Source organism: Esox lucius, chromosome 15 (assembly GCF_011004845.1).
Source record: "Esox lucius isolate fEsoLuc1 chromosome 15, fEsoLuc1.pri, whole genome shotgun sequence".
NCBI lineage: Eukaryota > Metazoa > Chordata > Actinopteri > Esociformes > Esocidae > Esox > Esox lucius.
In genome coordinates this window covers 2941634-2969181 of record NC_047583.1, presented here as the reverse complement: position 1 = coordinate 2969181, position 27548 = coordinate 2941634, and the positions used below count along the sequence as shown (strand labels likewise).

Sequence of the window (27548 nt, the reverse complement as noted above, 5' to 3'; positions counted from 1 at the left end):
AGTAACACACACATTTCACATTATGGACACACGCTGCTTATACGTCACACATATTATACATATTATACATATGGACATGATACAGACATTTATTTATAGAAAATGCATAGAAAAAAATAAGACACACAGCTCGTGGCCTTCAAAATGTATAACTTAGGTGATAAGATTCCACAGTGCTCAGTTTTACATGGAGGATTGTTTCTGAAACCAGAAGGCAAAGGGGTCAGGCGACTAAGGACTCCTAGAAAAATAAATCAAGTTCATCTTCCGCTGGGGACGGGGCAGGAGGAATGAGTTAATAAAAAATAAAAATTGAAATATAAAAAGGTGTGAAAGTCCACCGCAGCTCAGATTCTAATTGGATATTGCAAGACGGCGCCAGGCACTGTCATCTCTCAAGACGGCTCGCTGGCAGTAGCAGTCATTTCTCTGAATATTTGTCACAAATGAAGAGGGACATTTCAATTTCCCTGGCGCGGCTTCCCTTTCGTAACATACATGGACACGGAGTGAAACGCCATGTAAGGAGTTTGTAAAAATGGTAGCATAGGAATTGTGACCATGCATAGAGACTAGAAATTAGTTGACTACAACAACAGCAACAAAACCCTGTATTGAAGTGTAAAAGGTAAATATTGAATGCAATGACAATCCAAAAGTTAGCTTAAAAGATAAGCTAGAGATTGGTGCAGTCAGACAGACACCATTTCAGCACTCTAGGAGTCAATATTTCCGGGATACTTCTAAACGGGAGTGGATAACCTTCCCGATCAGGCTAAGGCGCCCTGGTCAAATCGCAAACTAACCAACCAATGCAGTTGCGAAGGAGGCCGGGCACATTATGCCGGGGGGGGGGGTGGTGGTGGAACAAGCGTCGGAGATGGCTCTGAGACAAAGACACCGACAGAAACGGGAAGGTTCATAGGTCGCAGACTCCTCCCACCCGCATTCCAGTCGGCGGAACCAGATGTCCTGAGGTTTCCCGCGAGGTAGCAGCAGCGCTGAGGCGCGAGCATCGCTGCCTGGGCTAAATGTGTGATCGGTTCCAGTGGGGTGGTGGTGCTGAAGGCAGCGATCAACAGGGAGAGTAAATAAAAAAACACTAAGCTGCTGTGGCCTCCCGACTTCAAGAGAGAAAATCCAGCAGGCTATGTACAACACAACTGCTCCTAGAGGCAGCACGTGCACGCACGCCGCACACGCACGCACAGGTCGGCCAACATGGCACTTGTGTGTCTGTCGTCTCACGAAGAAGATTAACGGTTCAGGCAGGTCGTTACGGCCGGAGGAAAGGCCTCAATGGAAACTGGACAAGGGACGCTTGGGCATCATCAATATCTGCTCAAATTAGAGTGCAACAGCCTGCATGAAATGGGAGGCTTTATCGGCAGTTATGTCGAAATATTGCTCCGCCACGCGTCAGCTTGCATACGTATTCACACCGACGGAATGGAATTCCCATGGCTGCCATTTTGACGGGGGGGGGGGGGGGGGGGGGGGGGGGTCGCCAGCTCATGCTAAGTTTAAGTTCAAGAGGGTGGAGACACTGGGAGGAATAAGAACCGAGTTTAATGAACACCCCCATCGGGAAAAGGGGGGACTTTCTACTGGCATCGAGATCAGAGCTGCTGAGCGAGCTGGAGAAAGAAATAAAAAATATTTATTTCAGAAGCCGATGAAATCCAAGGGGATATACTGACAGACTGAATCTGCCTCTGGCGAGCGCATGAAAGGGCTAGAGCGGGTTTGTGCATGAGAGGATGCCCCTGTCAAAGTGTGTGTGTGTGTGTGTGTGTGTGGCTTCTCAGACAAAGCAGCCTGTCCTACAGTACAACAGCAGCCGCAGAACAAAGAACACAGAAACCTGAGCCAGGGAGAGAGGGGGACCTGAGCCAGGGAAGGGATTCGGTCAGGAGATGAACTGAAATTAACAATGTCTAAATGCCGCCCCCTTGCCTCCGATAGGTCATCAGTCCCGGCCGTCAGGTCATTAGGTCACACCCATAAACCCCCGTGTTTTTGTTTCAGCTGGACGCCACATATTTACCTTTCATAACGTCCTGACCGTGGCTCAACGAAGCCGCGTCCAAAAACCCAGGGTAAAACAAGCCGCCCTCCTGTCCGGGACTAAACGGGGCGCCGCCAAAGCCCCACGGTCGCTTACCTAGAACCCCGCTGTGCTCGATGGGGTACTCCAGCAGGGACGTGGGCGCCAGGGCGTAAGGGTAGTCATAGGGCGAGGCGTAGATGATGCCGCCGTCCGGAGAGGGGGGCACCAGGGTGGGGGTGCCATTGGGCAACATGCCCGCCATCTGGGGCCGGATGATGTTCATGATCGGGGTGCCGCCCGGCGTGGGGGGCCTGATCTGCTGATGGGGGGGGATCATCTGGCCCTGTATGAGGCGGGGGCCCTGAGCGGCGGCCGCTGCCGCTGCAAGAGAAAACGCAAGGGGGTCTGCCATAAGCAAACAGAGTGGAAGACAGAGAGAGAGAGAGAGGGACAGAGAAAGAGAGGGACAGAGAGATGTAGAAAGAGAGGGACAGAGAGATGTAGAAAGAGAGGGACAGAGAGATGTAGAAAGAGAGGGACAGAGAGATGTAGAAAGAGAGGGACAGAGAGATGTAGAAAGAGAGGGACAGAGAGATGTAGAAAGAGATAGAGAGACAGAGAGAGAGATAGAGAGACAGAGAGAGAGATAGAGAGACAGAGAGAGAGATAGAGAGACAGAGAGAGACAGGCAGTAACAGAGAAAGACAGATTCAGGGGGGCAGAGATGTGGGGGGGGGGGGGGGGGGGCAGGTGACCAAAATCACAGGTGGAGAGAAGCGATAGTTGGGAAAAACAAAAAGCAGGGGGAAAAAGGGGTGCGTGGGGGTGTAGCAAGGGGCGGGTGGGGGGGGAAGCAGGGAAGAGGAAGGGGTGTGTGGGGGTGGGGGTGTAGCCAGGGGCGGGTGAGGGGGGGGGGGGGCAGGGAGGAGGAAGGGGCGAAAAAAAAGAATTAGTCCATGCAATGATCAAAGTGAACCAGCAAACAAAAAATAAAATTCAACTAACAAGCAAACAGTACAAGGACCCCAAAAGAAAACAGAAGGCAAAAACTATAACACTGCTAAAATCACCCCCAACTGAACAGAACACACAAAGCATACCAATCACCATGACAACAGCAAGCCAACGTACTGCGGAAGGCACCCGTGACCAAGACAGAAACACATGGAGCCACAGGCAATGTAGAGGAGACCAATTAGAACCATTTCACTGCCCAAAACAGACAACCCACGGAGGCGGGGCTCTGGGTCGTTGGGTTTGGTGGAAACACGGTTCTGAAACGCTCTTCTCCTCTACATGACCGGCACGACCAATCGGACTGGCCAACTGAATCAATAAGAAGACTGTCGAATAGTTTTGCGTTTCCAAAATGTTCGGACACTGGCCCACACAACAGCGACCACCGCAAACGGCAGGTTAACCGGATCAAGTAATTTTTATTCGGGCTGTGGCCCTGTGACTAAGTATTGATATTCAGGCAACACTGCAGAAAGAACCAGACACTGGTTTTGGAAACTAAAGTCAAATTGGCGAGCAATTTGTATGTGTGTCTGGGGGGGGTAAAGCCATTACATTTTGGGAGTGACCGAACATGGTAAAAAAACAAAACACATCCATTGATCATCATTATTACTGATATCATTATTCAAAAACAAATAATGGTCATGCAAATAGTGAACACTGAGAACAGTTTTATACACAGCCACCAGGAGACGTTTCTACAATGCCTCTCTATAAATCAGAGACGTGAAGGAGCGGATCTCTGGGAGCAGTGAGGAGGGATGACCTCTGAACATAGCAACACAAATCGGCCGACAGCAGAAACAAAACAGCGTTTCTAACAGATGGGTGAGCTACGTCATGCAGACATGAGCGAGTGATTTCATAATGGAAGCTACCCTGCGATGGCAACAGACTGATTGCATCCATGTGTAAGGAGGAAGGTGTGGGGGGGGGGGGGGTCATATAGAAGGGATGGACAGAGAGATGAAGGGAACCTGCTCTACATGGACAGGTGTTTGTTGGATGTAGGTAGACATGGGACAGTCATGTTGGACGACACCTCAGTGCATAGCGCGCTCTACGAGAGAAACCGGTCAAGACCGGGCCACACTTCAGTACAAACCTCAGCCTGGCCGAGACACAACGCCCAACGCTGCATCATAAGCAGGTTATTACCGTCATCGTTCTGTGATCACGGTTAGATTCTTACCGGTTAATAAAATAACAGAGATTAAGATGAACAATGAGCTCCTGGAGGGCAACGTTAATCAGTGTTGATCCAAATAGCACAATTGACTGTGTGTGTGTGCGTGCGCGCGTGCATGGCTACTAGGGCTGGGCGACATCACAAACATAATCACAAGTAAACAACGTTTGACGGGGGACATTGTGAATGCTGACTACATCCTGGTGTGACCCAATTTTCCACACGACCAGAGCGTGAAGAATGCATTTGTCAGAGTGCACAATTGACCTCATCGATGTAACGTGGCACATCTACCGACCTATTCCCACTACCTGACGTCATCGGTGTGACATAGTACATCTACCGACCTATTCCCACTTCCTGACGTCATCGGTGTGACGTGGCACATTAACTGACCAATTCCCAGTGTTTTGTCGCACGCATGTTGTCCGGCAAGTGGTCAAATGGCTTAACTTCCTGATTTGACTCAATTGTGACTTGTTGGATAACAGTTATTTTAAATTTGACTGCACCAGTTTCATTTGGTCTAAATTAGCTGACAATTTGATTCGTGGAGCAGCCATTGTTGACCCAGATTTCCGGGAACTAGTTCAAAGGTCGCTTTATCAGTCATTTCATATTGCAAAGAACCGGCTCATTTGCTCATCTGCCGCTAAGCTTCAGAACCACGACGGAAGACAACGTTGCCCAACCCTGGCGGCATCGCCCAACCCTGGCGCGTGTCTGTGACGTTGTCCAGCTTACGTGTCTTGATGTTGGTGTCTCTGTAGGTCCCGTTGAGAATGGCTAGCTCCATCAGCTGCATCTTCTTCAGGTTATCCTCTCCCTCTGCCTGTGATGACATAATGACAAACACAGTTGACAGGTCAATCAACAAGTCACTCCCCATTTTGGGCAGGGGTGAAAGGCACCCCCAGATGATTTACAGCCCTATTGTCATGTCGCCACATCTTGTTTTTATCCTAAATCTCTGACGGAGACATTAGGTGGGGAAAATGCGTGCCTAAACCACTGCCTTATCACCACAATAATTACAGTTTTTTTTTGTTCCCCTGTGCACTGTCAAACGTGCAATAACGGCCTTGCTAATGTCACTGCTGTCAATTAATGTTTGGATAAATAAATACATAAGCGCGGCCCCAGTCATTATCAGACAAATTAGGCAAGTGAAATTATTCAACAAAAGCAATTAAGTTAGCATCCGTCCCCTTCCCTCCTAGAGAGAGCAATGTTCCCTCCGGAAGCAGCTAAACCCTCCATAACCATGACAACCATGTGGAGAACCAGAGATCTTCCAGGCAGGGGATCAGACTGAAGACCTACACATGGACAGACCCAGCCCGGCCGGCAGGACTAAGGACAGGCCCGGCCGGCAGGGCTCCAAAAGCTGCTCCACGCATTTGACCGAGTGTTCCACCAGAGAGCTCCACGGTCATGACATGGTTATGTTTGGGGCAGAGTTGTTCAGACTCCGCTTTCTTCCTGCTAAAAGGCGGACAAGGTTGTTAGTGGCGGAGTAATAAAGACGGGTGACAGATTTGAGATCCCAGCGCTCCATTCAATATCGCAGAGTCTTTTCTTTGAGTATTTTGTGGGTTCAAAAGCAGTTTCCAGCTCTATTCAATCAGGGCAAGGTGGGGAGGGATGAGCCGACAGAGGAGAGCAGGCTCAAAGTTAAGACCTCCCCAGAGACCACTTTAGAGGAGAAGACTGCAGGGGAGGCAGGGTTAGGGAGGGGGGAGGCAGGGTTAGGGAGGGGGGGAGGAAGAGAGGAAGGCGTCTGGTCTCCACTACTGAACGCCGGGGCTTCAGACTGCACACTACGTGCTACCGTTTCTCCCAGTTAAACTGCGACAGTGTCAATTAATGAAGCAAGGAACTCTTTATCCTCTCGCTCTTCCTCTCTCGGCAGGGCCTTTGGGGCAGTGAGCGGGGAGACTCAGAACCAGGCTGGCCCCGGACTGCAAGGCCACTGATATTTTCGGATTGAACGGCACAACTGCTGTACTATCAGATAGTGTACATATCCCATAACCCACCAGGAGGGGTGCGGAGAGATCAGAAAGGGGAATGCTTGTTACTTAACAGACCGACGGAACAGCTTAATTCTGGCATACAAAATCCAGTTCTTCCCAAACACGCTGTTTCCACATTCTGTACAGTTCTGAGGCGCTAGCGGGAGCTGAAAATGTGAGGCAGCAGACAGCGCTAGCAAAGCACCAGAACATCGAGAAGCTTTGCATCTAAGCAAAGCAAAGGACTCTGTGGACCATTTCAACAACACCCGCGGAACATGGGACATCACCAGGGCCTTTTGAACAGAACTGGGCTAATTGGCTACGTTCAGAGAATGGAGGACGCTCACATGGAATCCTTCAACGTGGCCTTAAACAATGGCTAATTAGCAGTAAACCACCTCCCAAAAAAAACTGCCAGGGCACAGTTGGAGCTTTTCAGCTTCCCAAAGAAGTGCCAATCAGAGATGGTTACAGTAGAGTAATTATCTGCACCTACTGACTCAGATCCTCTGGTTCTTGTTCACAAAATAATTAAATCGGGACCCCGGACGACCGTAGTGAGTCAGGGTGTATTTCCCCAAAAAACGTGCCAGTAAGGAGCCAGTTGCCCTTCAGTTTATTTTTTTTTTTTTTATTGTAAAAAAATGTATAATACAAATTAAATATTGAATGTGATGTCAGACAAAGACAGAAAAAGGGAAAGCAAAAACACAGAAAGTCAAGGAGAGGTCACAACTTTCGCTCTTTCCAGTGACAAAAAACAGAAAACCTGGGATACAGTAAGATGAGTTTTTATGCAAAGTCATTTTACTGGAGGAGTGAATCCTGACCCTGGCTCAGTGACCAGAACCAAGTCAGTGTTGGACCTGAAGCCCAGCCATGGTCACCAAGGACCAGCTCAATCAAACACCCAAATTAAAAAGTCAATTTTGCTTTGCAAGACTTCCAGAGAGCCACCAGGACCTGGCGTCGTTTATTGTGCAAACGGCAGAGAAGCCGGATTCTGGAGCGTCGGATTATAAACTTTGGGTGGTGAGCGAGAGCGACACAGGACAGGAACAGAAAGGTGCCTGAGCATGATGGATGGGCAAGTTGGAGCGGTTAAAGAGGCTCCTGGGAAGGGGGGCTCTCACCATCACCATCTCTGTTACAGAGGGACTGCAGGAGGTGTTTGTGAGTGTGTGCGTGTGTAAAACAAAAGTATGGTGTGTGTTTAGGGGAACAGAAAGTACAGTCTGGGCGGGCAGCCCCCCAGGAATCTAGCTGACACAGCTCTTCCTCCATCCCACTCAGGCTGTTACTAAACTCTCATAATGGCCACACTGAGGCAGGTCAATTTACACTATGGCATTCTTCACCTCGGAAACCAAAACAGGGCTGACGCTGGTGTCTGGGACATTACTGAACACACCGTCCCAAGTTTATACTGCATGCCGGGCAGTTTAAACTAGGTTATTCCTGTTGACCTAAATGACATTAAACTGGCTCGCACATGGAAAGTGAGAGAAAGGTGTCCGCCCCTCAGAGCGAGAAACCGCCTCTGGGAAATAATTGCCAGACTGTGTTGGGTTGAGCTCTCTAACCCGATAACGTCAACGTCTTGTTGATTAGATCATCACCGAGAACTCACCACGTCTGACGGTCGTGATCTGCAGGCATCGGAAACGTTAGCCCACTATCGACCTGTTGTAGTGCAGCCCCTTGAGATGCACACTGGTCCACCCCCATCAGATCAACTCAAACCATCCCGCCTGAACTCAAAACGGCTCATATTCAAAAACAATTGAAGTAATTCAACCTCTCAGGGAATCAAAAAAGGGGAATTACCCTTTAACTGTCCAGGCCTTTTAAATAACCACAGAGATATAATATTACACATCTGGTAACAGTCTGCATGGGAAGCTTTAGACTTTCAGGGAGCAAGTCAGGGTGTTGTGCGCGCGTGTGCACGAAAAGGGTAAAATCAACTTTGTCTGAGACAAAATGGGATGCCTGATTCCTGGGAGAAATGTTGCCTCGAACGAACAAACGCGCGCGCACGCGCAACACCCCCCCCCCCCCCCCCCCCCTCACCCACACACATACACACCCACCCACCCCACGATCAGCGAAAGGCACTCAATAAACCTGCTCTATCCACAGGAATCAGATTCAATCAATGAGGCCTATTTGTGAAATCAGTGGAGCGGTAAAAGCTATCAGAGGGGGGTGGAGGGGCGAGGGGGATGAGTGAGGAAAAGCGCGTCGTCCCTCTGCCTACCTGACAGCCCTACGGATGAGGTCACCAGAGGCATCACAAATCACCCCTGCGGTCTCTCACACAGTCGAGCGTGCGAAAGACCAAGAGAGAGAACGATAGAGAGAAAGCGAGGACTCCGTGCACACAAACAATGACAAATGGCTCCTGAGATGACAGGGAAGGTACAAAGCCACGAAAACTGAATAATTTGACACTTTCAAATAAACAGTGTTGGGTGGTGTCGATTTGTCTGGACAGTTTGGCTTCAGCTAAAGACGGGTGTTTCATAATTTTTGGAATGCCACACCCTGGCTCACTGCCTTAGTGTCCTTCGTCCATCGCCCATAGAGTGAGCAAGCGCACGACCGCAAAAGGGTTTGGTCATGTCTGGCAGGGGCCCCTAACTCATGACACACAGTAACCCTAGACCAAGGAAGGAACGAACCCTATGAACACACCAACCCTGGATAACACTGAGGGGAGAGACCGCGGGGAGAGAGAGAGACTGACACCTTCTCGGGGGTCTCTTCTCTCCATGGGCTCGGGTCGTGAGTCAGAACACCAGGAGAGGCGGGCCCGGGAGGGAGAAGGTTACGGGCCAAAAACACAACTCATTTTAAACAGGGAACGGCCAGCCAGTGTCTGAGACCACAGCAGGGTTAGAGGAGAGAAACAGAAACCAGCAAGGAAGAGCAAGCGGAGGAATGTTGGAGGAGGAAGTGAGAGATGAGGTCGGGGGTGGCGGCGAGGGACTGAGGACTTCATGTTGAGCAGCAGGGTTTAAGGGGGCCTGAATACAGCCAGCTGTTTCTCCTCATCATCTCCTCCCACATACCCACCCACCCCCCCTTCGTTTCCCCATCCCAAAGTAACATCTGGGGAAGGGTGATTACTCTCTCTGCCGTGCCAGAGCGACTTATCAAGAACTCACCAGGTTCCAGAATGAGAGAGCAGGAGGGAAAAAAATGTGGAAGAGTGCCAATGGGGGGGGGAGGCACGATGAGAAAATCTGACATTTGTTGAAAGTTCAGTTCAACACCAAGAAACCAACCAAAAAGAAAACTGGAAAAATACAAAGAAGTGTAAAACCCCAAGGACTCCAAAATGCACTTGAAAAATACAAACGAAGGCCTTAAACGCCAGGCTCTCCAATCCAGTACAGTCAGTATGTGGTAGGTAATTAAGCTAATCTGGTGCTCCCAGATCTGCTGTGGCCCCTGAGTAGGAGGGAAGGCCCACCAGGACAGGAACTGAAGGCCCAGCCATCTACAATGAACTGACTAGTTATAAAACATACAAGATACAAAAAAAATGAAGTACACAGCAAGCGGAGAGAACAAGTGCAGCTTAGTCCTCACTGGAAATCACACCGCCTAAATGAATACACCGCTCATCACCCAGCAGACGAGCGACGCAATCTCCCGCAACACCGCGAATGCTGTCTAAACCAAACCCGGCCTTCACTCACTGAAAGCCGCTTCGGCGCTCCTTCACTTTTACGATATACGCCAGCCAGCTCGCTAGCTAGCCTAGCGCTGGCGTCATTAGCCACGGCAAATCCCCTTGAAGCCATTAGCATCGACCCAAAGCGGTCCCAGGCAGATTAAGAACTCAAACCTAGAGCTTTGATCCATCCCGACACAGCATATCTAGACGCAGCGTAGTCGTCACACGTTTCCCATCATTTACAGAGGTGACTAACTTTCGGGAGGGAACGTTGTGGGGGTGTTAGCACTAGCGCAGCTGCAACGCGGCAGGTCTTGGCACCGTACCGGCAGGAAGTAGGGGGCTTATTAGGGGCTTATATCGGGCCATAGTTGTCGGCCCTGGTAGCGAGCAGCAGCCCCTTCAATATCCTCCCTGACAGCGTGGCCAGTAGCTCGTTAGAGAAACAGTTCAAGGTGTTTTTTCCTCCACTTGTACCGTCCTCCCTGAACACACGAGAGAGCAGCTTGTGTCGTCTCTGCCACCAAACGGCACTTGCCCGGCGCGAGAACCGTTGAAGAACAACGGACAGGAAGCCGGAAAGTTAGTCTACGTCCTTGTGTACCGCGTTAAAAACAGCGCTACGTAATGACACCTCACCAAAACAGAGGGAACATGTGAACAAACACGGCAAATGTACAGATGTAACAAGGCAAATCTGAATGTGTACATTATGAGAGAAGCCATATCAGCAGCTAACAGCTGGACGTAGCCCAGTGAGACGGGGAAATCTGAAACAGAGTGAACATTAAAGCGATCCACGTCTCCCACTGGTGAAACATGGTGTAAACCCCCTGGAGATGCCTGTCAGAGGGTGATTCACTCCTCGACTATCGCGTCTCCTCCTCCCCGGCTCGCTCACCCTCCCTTCCTCTCCTCATCATTATCCTTCTTTCCCCCCCGATTTTCCTCTCCTGCTCTCCCTCGTCCTCTTCCTCGCCTCTCTCTCTACCTCGCCTCTCTCATCTGTCCTGCCGGTTCATCTGCCCCCCCCACCCCCCGCCAGACGTTGTATTTGTTCTGTCTCTGTGATCCTTTAATGCCATCCAATCTAGCGGGGAATATCTTGAAGGGATTTGGCCGAGGCTGATTTGGGGAGGTATAAATACTGCTGGATTTGCATCAGATGCCGAGGCAAAGCTGATCAGAGGCCTCCCCCAACCCTTGGCTCCGCCCTCAGGGCTGGTTTTGCATACTCATCGGCGAGTGTTTGATCACCGTAGCGTAGCCCACAACGCGAGCAGAGAGCAACAGCTGGGGCACCGCATTACGTCAGAGGGGCTGGTTGCCGGGCAAAGTCCCCGCATGGAAGAGCTAAACCCGCAACAATCCTCAGAGGCAGGGATCCCTGGAGGCCAGGACACGCGATGAGGACCGTGGAGGCCGGCCGATGCCAATGTCCTCCATCGGTTTCCCCCGCAGAAGAAGCAGCAGGAAACGCCAAAATGCTAAAGGTGCACGGCGAGACAAAATGGAGGCTTGTTGAGTGAGTTGAGACAACAGGAAAGGGAAAGCACAGTTCATTACCCCCGAGGGGAGGAGTCTGCAGAACGTCCAACACACAGACGCAGAAAACCGGGTGCATATTTAAATGAGCAACGGGCAGCGCAACAGGACGCATTGCCAGGCATTAATGCGAAGGTGGGAGGGCGGCTGTGGGGGGGGGCGGCTGTGAAGCATTAGCTGGCAAAGTGAGGCATCATGGATGGGGGCTGAATTTTAAAGGGCAGCTCGAGGGCCTCCGAACGCAGAGCTGCACACAATTGCATCCTGCCTAAACACCGGGACCGATAGAGGAAAAGAGATGAAAGGAGAACTACCATCCCCTCCCTTGTGGAGCCGGGTCCAAGGGCAACCCCCAGCTGCCTGGCAGTTCTCGGCCCGGGTCGGACCAGTGTGCAGGGATAGTTATCAGAGCACAGTATGTGGGTGTGAATATGGAGGGTGGGGCTTGCGTGCAACGGGGTATACAGTATCTGGCAGGACCACAAACAGGAACCCCACACTCCAAAATGTCCTCTCCTCTTTTCAGCTGAAGGGATCAGGGGGACCCTCAAAGAGACAGAAACTGACCAGGGGACCGCTGGGACCGCTGCTACGAAGACCACGGAGGACTGATGCGGCTATACATAAAACAGACGTCGTCAGGCAGATTATACAGACTCTGGAAGTGGGGGGAGGTGGGTCCCCAAAGTTACACCGGAGGCGAGCTGTCACCTTTTCCACCAGACGTGGCCGATCTTGTTGGCCGGGCATCGTCGCCGAGACCACCCAGGTTCTGACTGACTGAGCACTGCTGCCTGTTCGCTCAGCATCCCTTCAGCTTCAGCGGGTCGGCGAAGCGCTCACGGCAGATAGCGCAGCACGTTATTACTGCGATATGAATCTTTCCCCAACGTTGCATTTCTCCCACCGCCCACCCCTACCCCCCCCCCCCGCTGAGTTCGTGACCAGAGTCCCAACGAGGCGGGAACAGCGGCGAATGTGGAAAGGAAGGACGCCATCTCTTCCCATGCAGAAACGTCTCGATTCTGAGCTCCGTGGTATGAACACCCAGCATCTCCGCAAAAGCCTTCTGTCTGCAGTTTGGAAAAAAGGCAGCAAGAGATAACCCCGTACATGGCTGACACCGGTAGAAAAAGCTGGTTAAGCTAATAACAGCTGACACGTCAGATCAAATGTCATCATAGACGAGATAAGCTACATTCTAGAACGCGTCAAACAATAACACACTTTGCGTTTCAAGTGTATATTTCTGTAACGATGTGACAATTCTTCTTTTAGCATGGATATTATCTTTTTATTTGCTTGGCTGCTGACCCTTTCCAGAAACTTCCTGGGTTTGCAGTTTGCCTCCAGAGGCTTTTCCGCAGGCGGTCACCCAGAGGCCACAACTCATAATGATGACAAACCAGCTTGAAAGACAGGAAAGTGCTGAAGAACCAGCCTTGAGGATGCTGAGCTGTTGCCCCACAGGAACGCCTCTTCCTCAATAAAATAACCCAACACTGATTGATAGAACGAACTAATACATTTTAAATACTAAAAACAAATATGCGCGAGTTCAGTCACACTGGTATAGTGTGTGTTTATCAGTTAACAGAAAGAGGAAGGCCTCTGGGAAACAGCAACAGCAGAAAACCTTCATAGGAGGACAGTGGTGAAAGGCAGGTTCTTCAAACACCAACGCAGGGTGAGAGCACACACACGTTTGCCAGTCGAGACATAAACCATTAAACCAAAAAGCACAGCTAACAAACAGGGATGTCTGTCGTTATAAATTATGCACTGAAATTGCAAAAAAGTAAAATGAGGGGTTTCATGGGGCCTGAGGAAATGCGGAAAGGGAATATATTATTTGTTATCGTTATGATCCACGCTGGGAGAGACAGTCCTAATTAAAGTAGGGGGAGGGAAAGTTGTGGAAATTCCAAGAAAAGAGGGACATTAATCATAACGAGCGCAGAACAAATGCTACTGCTAACTTGGCTTGAGTCTTCGTGGGTAGCGTGACGGGAAACGCTGCAGAATCGCAATCGTCTCCTTCCAGCGCCCGGAAGTACACGGCAGGGAAACGTTTGTGTAGAGAATTCCCGGCCAATTTTGGAATGTTTTTTCCGCTGTGTTTGCTCTCTGCTTGTGTGAAGAGATGCCAGGCAGCGGCCTTGAGCCAGTGGCCATCGCACCTTTCAAGTCCCTGCCAGTCTGCAATGGATTAGCAACCAGTCCAGAGAATAAGAGGCTCTTCTATTGTTATTTCGGTCTTGGAGGGGCCCAATAAAAGAACGCAAATGCAGAAACTGCATCCTGAACCTAGAGGTTAAAATAGAACTCAACACATATCAAAGTGGAATATTCCAGTTACGGAACTTGGAAGCAAATCTATTTTAATTTATTGACAACTAATTTATTTGCCCTACAAGAAGTGAAGTGTGTAACTGATTGGTATTTTCTTTAAGACCGTCAGGGGCGTGTGCCCCAGTGCGACGACCAGTAGCCGTTAGCAACAACACAAAATAGAAAAAGGTAAAATGGTTGACTAATTATTTCTAAAACCTTGAGTACACTGGGGGAAATTGAATTGTCCAAAAAGAGTTGGGTCACTGCATAAAATGCAAATAAATGCAGAATGCAATGATGCAAAAATCATTTATCCCTATATATAATTGAAAATAGTACAAAGACAACATATCAAATGTTTTTGGAGAAGTACATGTCCATTATGAATTTGATGCCAGCAACATGTTAGAAGTAGGTGACGTGTAACAATGGGAACCATGCCCCTGTCCACACTTTTTTTTAAACAATACTCAGTAAGCTTTAAGGAACTGAGGAGGACCAATTGCTGTAGTTTTCAAAGTGAAATGTTTTCCCATTCTTGCTTGATACAGAATGTCAGCAGTTCAACAGTCCGGGTCTTTTTGGTCATATCTTCCATTTCATAATGCGCCAAATGTTCTCAATGGTTGACAGGTCTGGACTGTAGACAGGCCAGTTTAGCTCCAGGTTCTTTTAAATACAGAGCCATGCTGTTGTAACATGTGCAGAATGTGGTTTGGCATTTTCTTACTGAAATAAGCAAGGCCTTTCCTGTAAAAGACACCACCCAGATGGCAGCATATTTGCTCCATAACCTGTATTGTTCAGCATTAATGGCGCCTTCACAGATATGCAAGTCACCCTTGCCATGTGCACTAATGCACCCCCATACCATCACGAATGCTGAACTGTGCGCTGGAAACAACCCAGATAGTCCCTCTCCTCTTTAGCCTGGAAGACACAGCGTCAATGATCCCCAAAATCAAATTTTTAATCATCAGACCACAGGACAGTTTTACACTTTGCCTCAGTCCATCTTAAGTGAGCTCAGGCCCAGAGAAGGCGGTGGCTTTTCCGGATCTTGTTTATATCTGGTTTATTCTTTGCATGGTAGAATACAAACTTGCATTTGTGGATGGAGTACTGTGTTCATAGACAATGGTTTTTGGAAGCGTTCCTGAGCCCAAGCAGTGATGTCCACTACAGAATTATGTCTGATTTTAATGCAGTGCCGTCTTTGTCCCTTGCATACAGAAATAGCTCCGGATTCTCTATATTTTAGCGATATTATGTACCACAGATGAGATCCCTAAACTGGTTGCAATTTTTGCTTGAGAAACTTTATTCTTTAAATGTTGCACTATTTCCCTTGAAACGTGTTGCTGGCATCAAACTCGAAGTAGGCATATATTTTTCAAGAAACAATAACATTTCTTAGTTTCAACATTTGACATATCTTTCTACTATTTTCTATTGAATATAGGGTTTAAAAGATTTGCATCAGTGCATTCTGTTTATCTTTACATTTCACACAGCATCCCAACTTTCTTGGAAACGGGGTAGTGCAGACAAAACTGGGAGCTATGTTCTCTATAGGTGAGGGGGTCCCGGATACCACTAATCAGGATGGACACCGTATTGAACAGCTGCTGGCGTAACGAGCGGATCCCGCCGGGAAAGCAACAGGTGTTTATGCGGTAACAACGCCCTCACCTAGCGTGACAATATTTCACCTCAAGCAACTATCGGTTCCTCGGTCATCGATATAGGCAGATTTGTCGAAAAAGGCAATAGCGGTTTCCTCCGGTATAACGGGAGCCAATCCATTTCTATTAACCTATCGGTTAGAGATAATTAACCAGGTTGGTGAATACTTCAAAAGGCTCTCTATTCCTGGAATGTACTTAAGCCCAAGACGACAAGTGGGCTGCGGAGAGACTTAGCTGGCTAACCAAGGCTACAGTGGGGAACGTCCGAGTGAGAGGACGGACAAACTGCTAGAACCGGCGGTATGTTAACAGGAGATCGGGGGGGGGGGGGACCTCCCCCGGGGCAGCTCTGGCCAGTCTCAGCCAGCTTTGAAGTGGCGGTCTTCATTTTCTAAAGCAGAGGCAGGTGAAGTCAAAGCAAATTAGCAGCATTATTAACGTCCATGCAAAAGGCGCAGGTGAAAGGGAAGATGGTGGACTGGAATTGAAGGGCAGGTTTTACTTTCAGCATCTCACCCCCCTGGAGGATGAGTCAAGAGGTTCATTTCATCCAATCCAAACACTTAATTAGCTTGATTACGGTATTAAGAGCCGGCGCGGAAAGTACGCCAGGTGGATTTGAAAATCTACTCGCAGTTAGAGCTTTAAGCATCGCTTCAGCCGTCCACAGGGCGTCCCCAGATACTGGATGTTTGGGTCATTCACATACGCACAGATGTGGAGTAAATACCGGCGGGTGTTTCCCTCGGTCTGGCAAACACTGTCATCAGCCGGTCCTGAGTGGAGACGGGGGGCGGGGATTAAGAAGCTCCCCTTTCCCATGATCCCTTTCTCCAATCCCTGAGGACGCAGTCTTGAGCTTCAGTCAGAGTGACACGCCACTATTAAACTGGGATGAGACATCTGCAGACGGGTTGTTTTGATCTGTGATCTAGACCTCACTGAAACATTACAGCGCCTCAGACTAACAGGCCTCAGACTAACAGGCCTCAGACTAACAGGCCTCAGACTAACAGGCCTCAGACTAACAGGCCTCAGACTATGCGTACCGCGTTCAGCATGAATGCCGACCGTGTCCTTGTGGGTCAAATCCCATGGAAGGCAGAGAAGATTGTTCTTCTCTCTAAAAGACTATACTGCAGACTAACATGCAAACAGGAGAGTAAACATCATTAAATTGGAGAGGCACACATGGATGGAAACAGCCAGATGGCGTCTTGTTCTCATTTGTCATAACACGCCTGACGAGGAGGTGCAAGCGATTAGGCGCAAGCAGGAAGAAAAGGTGTTCAAGGACTGCAGAGAAGTGGGTTGGCCGTGAACAGGCCCGACCCGGTCCCTGGCGCTGTTGGCCGAGCTGTTGGAAGAGCGAACTTGGCGGCGGTGCCATGCGACGCCCTGCAGGACACAGCACACCATACACAACCATCTGCCTCCTGATTGGAATGCCCCAAATAATGTTTCCTTGACGGATGGGGCGACGGACGGATTAGCGGGAGGCTGCAGACGCATTTGGTATCCAGTAACGTGTCTACAGGTCTGTGTTTGAAGACTGTCCCCCCGGGCACAGGGAGCCGGCCCGGGCACAGGGAGCCGGCCCGGGCACAGGGAGCCGGCCCGGGCACAGGGAGCCGGCCCGGGCACAGGGAGCCGGCCCGGGCACAGGGAGCCGGCCCGGGCACAGGGAGCCGGCCCGGGCACAGGGAGCGAGCAGTGTCCCTGCCGTGAAGCAAGTGGTGAATAAGACTTGGGGGGCGGTGGGGGGCTGCTAATACAGTCACTTTGTCCCTGGCCGGACGGGTCCACACACAGACGCTGCAAGCTTCTCTCTCGTTTTTATCATTCCCCTCTACCCCTACTTTCCTGGCCTTTCATGGTTTTCCGGGCAGAGAGAAGAGCTGGATGAAGCTCTCTTTTAAACTTTGTGCCTCCGAGCACAAGCAGAGTTGAAACAAAACGTTACAAAACAATGACACTAACAACCGCGGCAGCTAACCGCGCCCACGCAGTGGATTGAACTTTGCAGAGCTCCCAAGTCGCAACTTCTGTGAACACTCCTAAACCTCTCATGCTTTTTCTCCATGGCCGGAGGACAAGGGTCCTGGAAACAAACAAACAAACCAAATAAAACACAAATGAGGACCCAAAAGTCTTAATCCCAGGCGCCTCCCTTCATGCTCGGAGATTAACTCAACTACATGGTGTTGTGCTGACAGCTAAGTCAATTGTTTGTTTTAACAAGTGTTTAGGCCATCAGCAATACAATTAATTTAATCCTTGGAAAAATTGCCAACCAGTGGCATTCCCTCACACATGGACTACCATAAATCCACCCGAGAGTTCGTTGCCTACAAAGACAAACACATGCTGCTAATTCAGCTGTGGAATCTTAACGTCTCTGAGCCCAACTCCAATGAAACTAAGATTCCAGGGATCACTAGTACTCAGACATGCACAAAAATGTTGCTAAAGGCCTATTTACCATTGTATCAAGCTTGCTAGTGATGGCAAAGCATTACCTAAATAGCAGCTGCAAATTTCCAGCAGAAAGGGAAAGTGTGACATTTCTAGGTGTAGTTGGGGGTCACCAAGTAGAAGATTCAGGCTGAAAAAATGTGTTGACACTTAAAAATATGCAACCCTTTTTGTTGAGTTTGCTATGATTCAACAATTGCTAATTCCAGGGGGGACAGTGTGCCAGTGAGTGCGATGGTCATGGTGACTGTGTGGGTAGAACTCTGCTTGGCTTCAACCCAATAACTAGGAAACACATTTGCCAGGCTTTTAACAGATTTGAAAGCTAATTAGTGTGCAGGAAGGAATGAAAGAAACTGGCCATTCTCCCCTTCTGATTGGGTCTCTGGAATATTCAGACCAACGCCGGCTCCTGGATTCAATTAGAGAGAAGTCGTTAAGACGCATCTCCCTCGACTATCGTTACAACTGGTGATTAACAGGGCGTGTTGTCGGCGGCATCAGAGTAATCCGTGACACCGGTTTGGCCTTTACCAAAGCAATCTTCAAAAAGCCCAGGGACCACCTCCACGCAGCCACACAGGCCAGCTTACAGTCTTATAGGCCAAGTCTGAACACGCTGAACAGGAAGCGGTCCCCCGGCCAAGCCTCGGCAAAGCTTCAACATGACGGCCGTGCTGAGTCCGTAACCGTGAAGAACCGCTGGTTAACACATGAAAACCAAGAAAAAAGTATAACCCAAACCCACTGTAGGCTGCAAGTTACCCACAATTACAAACAGGCTACGCTTTGAACCCTGTCCGTCGCTGGGTGTTTGGAGAAAACTAATTTCTACCGCGGAGATGATTTTTCATGGGACATTACATGCGCGGGTCTAACAGTAGGCAGCAGATGGACGGAGCGATCGGGAACCTGGAGGTACTAATTGATCGTCATGGCTGAGCATCCGAGCTGACGACTTTCAGAGCGAAGCTTCCAGTCTTTACGGCGAGGGCACGGGGAAAAGAGGGTCGTAATATTGTCGGGTGGGGGTTGTGGGCACCCATCCATCAATTAGGAAAAGCAAACAGAACAGTTAAGTAAAGCAAACACAAGACACGGGACCATTATACGGCAGTAGAAACTGAAGGTCTGCATCTGCCACCGTGGCACGTCGGCCTGTCGGAACCAGCCGGGTTCGCCCTCTGAATAACCGGACCTAGACCAGTCATGTTAACAGGATGTATTTCTGCTTCACAACACCACCACACTGGGGGCTGATCTTAGGCACAACACAATTGAGAGTGCCCGGACACAGCCCTCAGTCCCATACCGCACAAACCCAGAAGCACCGAATTGCTGAGGAAAACTGGTTACCAACTTCCTCAGAAGAAAGTAAACGTGTCGTATATATTGAATACAGCACGGCTTTTGGCAAAATCAGCATTCAGTGCTCGAATCAGCCAGTTTAAAATTCTCGACAGCCTCAAGTAGAGCACATCCTCTCCTGTGACTGAGGGGGGTCCTGCCCTCAAACGCACACCGAACCCTCGGCGGATACAGAGAAGCGCCAATATGCCGCCCGCCCGACTCCAGAACGCAGGTCATTTACCACTGGGTTATAGGCAGACAGAGCCAGACCGACCCACTCCAATTACAGACACTCTGGCATCTCGCTACAAATCCTTATTGGCCGGAACCGGAGGAGACAGCGGCCGGCGGGACACGATGTCCAAACAGCGACCCGTGAGATCCGGAAGTACCTACACCAAGGAACTGTGCATTAAACCAAAACTCTCTGTGAAAGCCAATTGCATGGGAGGGATTTGACCGACGTCCCGCTGTTTCTCCTCCGCGGACCAATAAGAGGTAATCCATACATCCCATCACATTTTCTGGTGACACGCCAGCATTTTTAATCACCCACTGTCTGCTGTCCGGTTACCACAGTAAATCTGGTGCGAGTGCCACCCATCCATTCCTCCATCGCAGCCCAGCGGGACGAGCCGGTCCCAACACCAGAGCCGGGGCTCTGCCGGGTTACCCAGAGTGCACTGGGGTTAGGCTGGAGGCAGTGCTTTATGGAGGTATTACCCGGTAGACCTGGAAGCCGAGCCAGGCTCCCCGGCGCACACCTGCAGCAAGATGTGAGGCGGTTGGCGGTGGAGACTGTGGAGGGGGGGAGGTGGGGGGAGGAGGGAGTGTGGGGAGAGGAGTTGGATCAGTGGTATAAATCCACACTTGAAAGAGCAGCTCAATCAAGCTCCCGCTCTCCTCGTCTCTCTCATCTCTCCTCCTGCTCAGAGTTTGCAGGCGAGTTGAAAAGTTCACAGGACCGGGGAGCCGCCATAGTGGGGGGAGGGGCAATGAACCTTCACCAGTTCCAATCAGCACCCTCAGCGTCCTGTCAGATAACCTCTCTGACTTGCGAGTCGGGTGTGGTCTGGAGGGCAAAGGCAGGACATAACACTGAATGCTTCAATACCAGCAGAGGAGTTCGGCTGTCACAAACGTCTGCCACCTTAAATAAAGGACCCTCATGTGGACACAAGGGGGTCACTTTTTGCCAGAAGACAAGGCTGAAAAAGCCATCGCCACAAGTTGGTTTCCCATAGTTCTGAGAGAGAGGGCACCAGCCCCTCCCGAGGGAGAGAGAAATGCTTTCCTTGAAGGAGGAAAAAAATAAAAAATTATAAAATACAAAACGGTTACCCCATTTGTTTCCCCAGCGATTTAATAAAGACGATTTCACGGTGCCAAACGCAGAGAAGATGCCCTCCATTAAGGAGCGAGTTGCCGGGTAGAGACTGCCGCAGCTTTAATCCAATTTAGTTTAGCATGATAAAGAGTATTACTGCCAGCCAGGCTGCCCACCCACCCACGGTGACAATGACGAGAGAGAGGAGAGCCCTCCAGGGGGGGGTGGGGGGGTGTACTTCATGCAGAGATAACCCCCAATGAGCCGCCATTATAGGAATCCACATCATTATGGGTAACAGTAGAAATACCGCATTTTATAAACAACAAACGAGGCCTAACTGCTTTGCCGCAGTTCATCAACCGTATATTTTTTTGCCCTGCGTAGAAACCGGGTAAATGGGACTCGCCGAAACGGGAATGCACAACGGGAAAACGGCCTTGCAATTACCAGAACGGATCATTAACGTGACGTTCGCGAGGTGCTAATATTCCCCACACCTCCAGCTCCTGTGCGAAAGGCTCACGTGCGACACGTTCCTGGAGCAATGCCGTATCGGGTGCCACACGTTCCTGGAGCAATGCCGTATCGGGTGCCACACGTTCCTGGAGCAATGCCGTATCGGGTGCCACACGTTCCTGGAGCAATGCCGTATCGGGTGCCACACGTTCCTGGAGCAATGCCGTATCGGGTGCCACACGGCACGGCGCTTTGCCCCCCTGACAACGTCAGAGGGGAACGGGCATCACACACACCAGTCGGCAACATGGCCCCGCCACAACGGGCGCTCCGTCCTCTACGGAGCCGAGGTTTAAGGCTTCCTCGCTCGGAAACAGACGATGCCGGACGACTGAGGACACTTCGCAAAACACAGGAGAAAGGAATCCATAGGAGGTTATAGAACGCCCGTTGGTGTCCGGGCCCCGGCGGCGCTCAGGCGATGCCAGGGCTCTGAGAGTCGTCGACAAGTGCCAGAGCTCCCCGCGAGGTGGCATGACGAGGGCCCGACAGAAGGCTGAAACCGGCCCAAGCGGTCAGATCAGTCCGCTCACCACAGACCTGGGGCCAGGCAGCTCAGTCCTGACGGCCATGTCCAGCTACATAGGAGGAAGTGATGTGTGGGGGGGGGGGGGGGGGCTACCTGTGTTCAGGCAGACTGAAATGTTGGCTCATTATTAAGGTCCACTGCAGCCTCTCACACTGCTGAGTACAGAAAACTACTATGATTCCTAACCCCTACCGTGGTGGGGTAATGTCAGAGTACAGGCAAGTTACAACACTTCTGAGGACTGTGTCTCACACACACACACACCACACCACACACCACACACCACACCACCAGGGGTAATACTGACCGCAGGCACCAGGAGCTTCTTGACCTCCTCCACCGCCCTCTTCATCTTGATCTCGGCACGGGTCTGTGTGTCCTCCACCGTCACCAGGACGTGCAGCTCCTCGTTCAGGTGCTCCCAGTTGGGCTTGCCTCGGTTCTGCTCTTCCTGGGAAAGGGGAGAGGAGAGGTGAGAGGTGAGAGGTGACCGCACCGGGTCAGAACGCAGCCGTTACCAAGTGACAACAGGTCGAGCACAGAAAATACACACTGCCTAGGACAGGGGCGTACCCCAGTCCGGGTTTTAGGTAGACCTTTAAAAGGACAGCCCTGCTTCAATTGGACGCTGATGCCAGAGGCCGGACAGCCAACCCCGTAAAAGCAAGCGCCCGGCGACAACACATCAGAGGTCCCGTGGCTCTTCAATGGGGGAGCCCACGCATTCATGTGTTTGAGGATACTGAACTATGTCAGAGGTTTTACCTCAGAAGGACGATCAAGCTTTCAGCAGGAGTAAATCGAGGGGTTTTTCAACAGGCACTGATAGGACAAGGTACATTTGAAATGTAACTCTTTTGATGCAGCAACACAAAATCCCCCTACGCACATCATTCTGCAAGACAGAGAAGCCGAACACATCAGTGGGTGTTATCGCAAGGCACTCCGTTCTGACACGCTCACCCCATTTAACTGGGCTCTTTCGAGGCGTTCAATGGCGTCCTTGCAACAAAGAGGGGTCCAAAAAGCTTTGGGTCACACTGGCACGGCAGCACGCGAAACTGTGTGTGTGTGTGTGTGTGTGTGTGTGAGGTTTGACGCAGAATGAAATCCCGGCTCACCATTTCCTCTAAGCCTTTGGGACTAAGAATCCATGTTAACCATTAGACTCCAACGAGGACCAGGTAAACCTCAAACCTCACAATGCTTCAGCTTCAAATCAAGACCAGGTAAACCTCAAACCTCACAAAGCTTCAGCTTCAAATCAAGACCAGGTTAACCTCAAACCTCACAATGCTTCAGCTTCAAATCAAGACCAGGGTAACCTCAAACCTCACAATGCTTCAGCTTCAAATCAAGGAATTCTGACTTGATTGCACCTTAAAAACATCATGCCTCCTGATACAGAAGCATTTCGGCATTTAGACGAAAGTGTAGAGGAGAAACAGTGCTTCTAAGGTTTCTTCGCTCTACTTGACTAAACGGGTTTATTCAGGCAGTGTGTTGATTAATGTCTCCAGTTCCTCTCGCCCCTCCAGCCACCCCTCAGATCAGTGCTCGTTTGTGAACCAGGCATGGTAATTGAGGTGTCTAATTAATCCTGGTGCATTGTGAGGCTCGGCAGGAGGTCCACCTGACACGTTTACTAACAGGCGCTCGGCGCACGGCAGAGTCAAGAGGCAACGCCCCCCCCCCCGGAACTTCTTCCTTAGGGAGAGAGCCGTTGCCATGGCACTGCATCCTGCCACGCACTGTTACCGTCCCTCACCTAGGAGCCAAATTATGTTTAATATTCCTCTCGTGTCCACCGGGGGGGGGGGGGCTGATTCCTTGTGGCCGACTGGTACCGAGGCAGCTTGGAGGTGAGTCAGCAGATTTTTCCAGGGGACTCGAGTGCTACCTAACCACAAAACAGCCGCACTGCCCCCTCCTCAATCCCAGACCATCGAGGGGAACTGCAACTGCTCGCAGAGACTGCAGCAGTGGAGCGGACAGGCTGGGGAAGGGGGGTGGGTGGTTGGGGGGGGGGGGGGGAAGGCAGCGAACAGAGACCGCTAGGGAGGCGAGGTTCCAGATTCACAGTCCTGCCCCAGGAAGGGCACTTGGCCCAACACGGCAAGCTGTGAACAAGGTCACACACTGTCCTCGCAGAGAGGAGGTGACAGCATGACAAACAGGGGGAGGACTGGTGGAATGGCAGAGGGGGAGGGGGACTAGTGCCACCGCAGGGCATGCTGGGAAGGCCTTTGAAGAGCAACTCTGAATTCTTCACAGACGTCTGAAAGCTGGCTGAGAGAGATAGAGCCGAGTAACAGGGTTTGCCAAAATATAGGCAGTAAACAACACAATGACTCTCATCTCCGCTTGAGCTCAGTAAATCCTTGACCAAGGTCATGCTCTTAACATGGAAGACAATACATGAAACAATGTTCACAGAAACAGCCGACCATATGTCCCATATCATCAGACCCTTCTGCGCCTGCCCGTTCATCGTAACAGAAGATGAAAGTTCCATAGGCCTCTCAGCTGGTTAGAGTATTTCTAGACTCGCCCAGATTAAATCTATTTAAATCAACACACGGTTGGAATGTCCATTTCAGAACTAAGAGGCAGCTGTAGCCAGCTGTCTCTGTGCCGGTTCCCAAGGGCTTCTCAATGGCAGCTATTTGGATTTAGGATTTTAGCCATAGGGCAGGACTAGGCATGACCGGCCACGCTAGCAAAGCCTGAAATTAAAAGAGACCCACTTAAATGTTTATGGAGCTCTGTAAAAAGCCTGTTAGAAATAACTGAAAGTTGAAGCGCTAATAAACTCTGTCTCAACTGCTTTTGGCATAGTCAAGTGTTTTTTTTTTGTCAGGATTTTACCTCAGTCTTAAAGCACAGGAGGTGCTATATGCGGACTCGCATGCTTTTTCTTATTAGTCTGAAAGCTTTGATACAACCTTCATAAAGCATGAGCAAGCATCGGCTGATTTAAGACATTGAACAAGTCACCTCTAAATCGCAGAAAGACAATCCAAGTGGGCTGGCTGTGCCAGAAGTGCAATAAAAATTCAACGTATCGATTGCCAATCCGGTTGATGGCCTAAGTGGCAGCGTCTCAGAAGGAGATGGGGCAGCGTTGGCACAAGACGCTAAAAGCCCTAGCTCCAGGGCGTCTCTAATTTTGTCCATGTCATTTGTGTATATTTATGACGCATCTTCTTTAAGGCCTTCCTATGCTTTATTTGACAGCGACTATGGATGAAGACAGAAGAAAGATATTGCTGAACGAGCAGTGGGTGGGTTCAAATCCGAGCTGTGCCAGCCGACAGCGGTTTTACACCAAGATAGTTCCACTAAGATTAACTACACTTATATTTTATAGCGTAAATGGGTGACAATGCAAACTGTCCCATGCCACCTTCCGCGGTAACATGGGATTGAGGCTGCGGTGGTCTAAAGATGACATCTCAATGTGTATTGGAGTAAAATGAGTAGTAGCCCAGGAAGAGGAGGAAAAAAAAACATCTGTTGTTGGGCTAATGATAATTTAACTGAAAACGGTGTTTACATATCACGTTAATGTTACTTGTTGTAGCCTAAATTGGCTCTTAGAACACTGGGAGGCATTTTTCTTTACTTTCTAAAATTATCTTCACTTTCTAGTAATTAAGTTTAAAAAATGTAAATTGGTTCTGTAATTAAAAAAAAGAATGAATAACAAGGTCCTGTAAGCGAAAGTTCATTTAAAAACAAAAATGTATTCCGGAATGAATATTTTAAGAACATGACCACGTCCATACGGCAGGTCTTCGTGAGCTGTGATTGGAGCATCGTGAACCCATGGCGTCCTTTGGTTTGGTGTCTCTAGACTCTCAGACCTCCTGTATTTGTGGAGGAGGTCCCCTGAGCTTAGGTTTGATCAAATGGAAGTGTGTTGCCTGAGAGACATGTTATTATCCCAGCGTTTGTCTACCCAGTCGGCTCACATTACTTCGGCACAGCCACATCAAAGCTCGAAGGAGATGTGTGATTTGCAGGTGTGGTGGGGGATTAGAGAAGGGGTGACTGAAGACACCGACGGGCACAGCGGCCCTTTGATTTTAAATTAAGCCGGGGCGGGGTCATCCTTACCACGGGGTCACGGGTGCTTGAGCCAGAGGAGGCCGCTCAGCCGAACTCAGTGGAAACACAGCGGTCGGTGTCGACCAATGGCAGCTACAGAACTGCATGGTGACGCCAGCGCATAGGAACACCGCTCAATGCACGCTAAACATCGGCTGAACAATAAAACACGCTGGCATAATTTTGTTTTGGAAAAAACAATTTGTTGCATACACAGATGTTTTCTTGCAAGCTTATTGTGTTATACAGCGATTACGGGCAGGGCGATAAACGATAGGAGTTTTTGCGAAAGTTCGAGATTAATACGCGAGTACGTATTGCAATACCAGCAGCTCGTTTCTTTCCCTCGGTTTCCAAAGTAAAGCTCTTGAATGGAGAGAAAACTATTCGGCAATGTCCAACAAATATGAAACAGCGTTTGGGCAGGACTTTTCAACTTGGTAATGCAGCAGTTAGGCTGATATGGAACACAAACATTCATGATACGTTGATTTATTAGAACGTATGTTATAATCATTCATTAGTGCAGTGGTTCCCAACCTTTTTCAGTAACTGTACCACCGCTTGGAGTACCCCTGAAGTACCCCTCATGTTAATTTCACTAGTACGCCTATGGTGTCATGAGTCTTCAAATACCCCCTGTGGAGAAGCCTTGTACCCCCCGGGGGCCTGGCACCCCTGGTTGGGAACCACTGCACTAGTACGTATGCTACAACGATTCACCTAGAAGTATGCTATAATGTAGGTAAAGTTCGGTCTCACTTCTGCATGGTGGAACCAACACCCCTTCCTCAAGCTGTGGGACTGCTAATCCAGAAAAGAAAAAAAAGATGCGTAGCTAATGAACAATTCACCCCCCCCCCCCCCAAAAAAACATCTCTCAATACCCCACGATGGTTGTGTTTAGAAGCAGTCCGTTAAAAGACAGGCAGCATTTTAAGTACAGTGGAAACAGGGGGCATGTTCAGTGTCTCAAGCCAAAGCATTAAAGCGCTGATGAGATGTATAAAATAAGATGACACTGGCAACCAAAAGAACCAGAGTTCCTTCAATATGCCGCAGAGAACACCTGCCACCTCCAACAACACCCAGTGGCTTCCCTGAAGCTCCTGTCCCCCCCAGCAACAACTCAACCTCATTTTCTCTCACATCAACCCCCCTCCCCCACGCTTGCAAACGGGGGAGTCTATTTCTCCAGTCACCCGTCTACAACCCCACCATCGCTCCAGCCCCCCTCCCTCCGCTCTGCCGCTCCAGCACGCCCACCCCCCCGCTCCAGCCCGCACCCCCCTCCCCACTCTGCCGCTCCAGCCCCCCCCCTCCCCACTCTGCCGCTCCAGCCCCTCCCCCTCCCCACTCTGCCGCTCCAGCCCCTCCCCCTCCCCACTCTGCCGCTCCAGCCCCTCCCCCTCCCCACTCTGCCGCTCCAGCCCCTCCCCCTCCCCACTCTGCCGCTCCAGCCCCTCCCCCTCCCCACTCTGCAGCTCCAGCCCCCCCCCCCCACTCTGCAGCTCGAGCCCCCCCCCTCCCCACTCTGCAGCTCCAGCCCACACCCCCTCCTCCGCTCCAGCCAGCGACTGCCTGGCTCTGCCCCAGGAGTGAGCCGCAAACTGAATTATTGAGAGACGAAAAACAGCAACGCTAATGGCTGCTGAATAAAGAGACTGCATTATCGCTTCAATGCTTCGCCGTTTCCAGGGAAGTCTGGG

General features: G+C 50.3%; 1 protein-coding gene across 3 annotated transcripts in view; it reads right to left on the bottom strand.

The window, feature by feature from the left end:
- The window catches only part of qkia (QKI, KH domain containing, RNA binding a), a 73263-nt gene that overhangs the window by 8161 nt on the left and 37554 nt on the right, over positions 1 to 27548 (bottom strand). Inside the window, exons 4-6 of one of the 3 annotated variants that reach the window (XM_010879574.5) lie at positions 22037 to 22180; positions 5004 to 5091; positions 2048 to 2431 (exon numbers count right to left, since the gene is read on the bottom strand). In XM_010879574.5, the coding sequence (XP_010877876.1) occupies positions 2048 to 2431; positions 5004 to 5091; positions 22037 to 22180 (616 nt within the window). Of the gene's footprint in view, positions 1 to 2047; positions 2456 to 5003; positions 5092 to 22036; positions 22181 to 27548 lie in introns of all 3 variants that reach the window. The other 2 variants (XM_010879573.5, XM_010879575.5) reach the window with 2 other exon arrangements.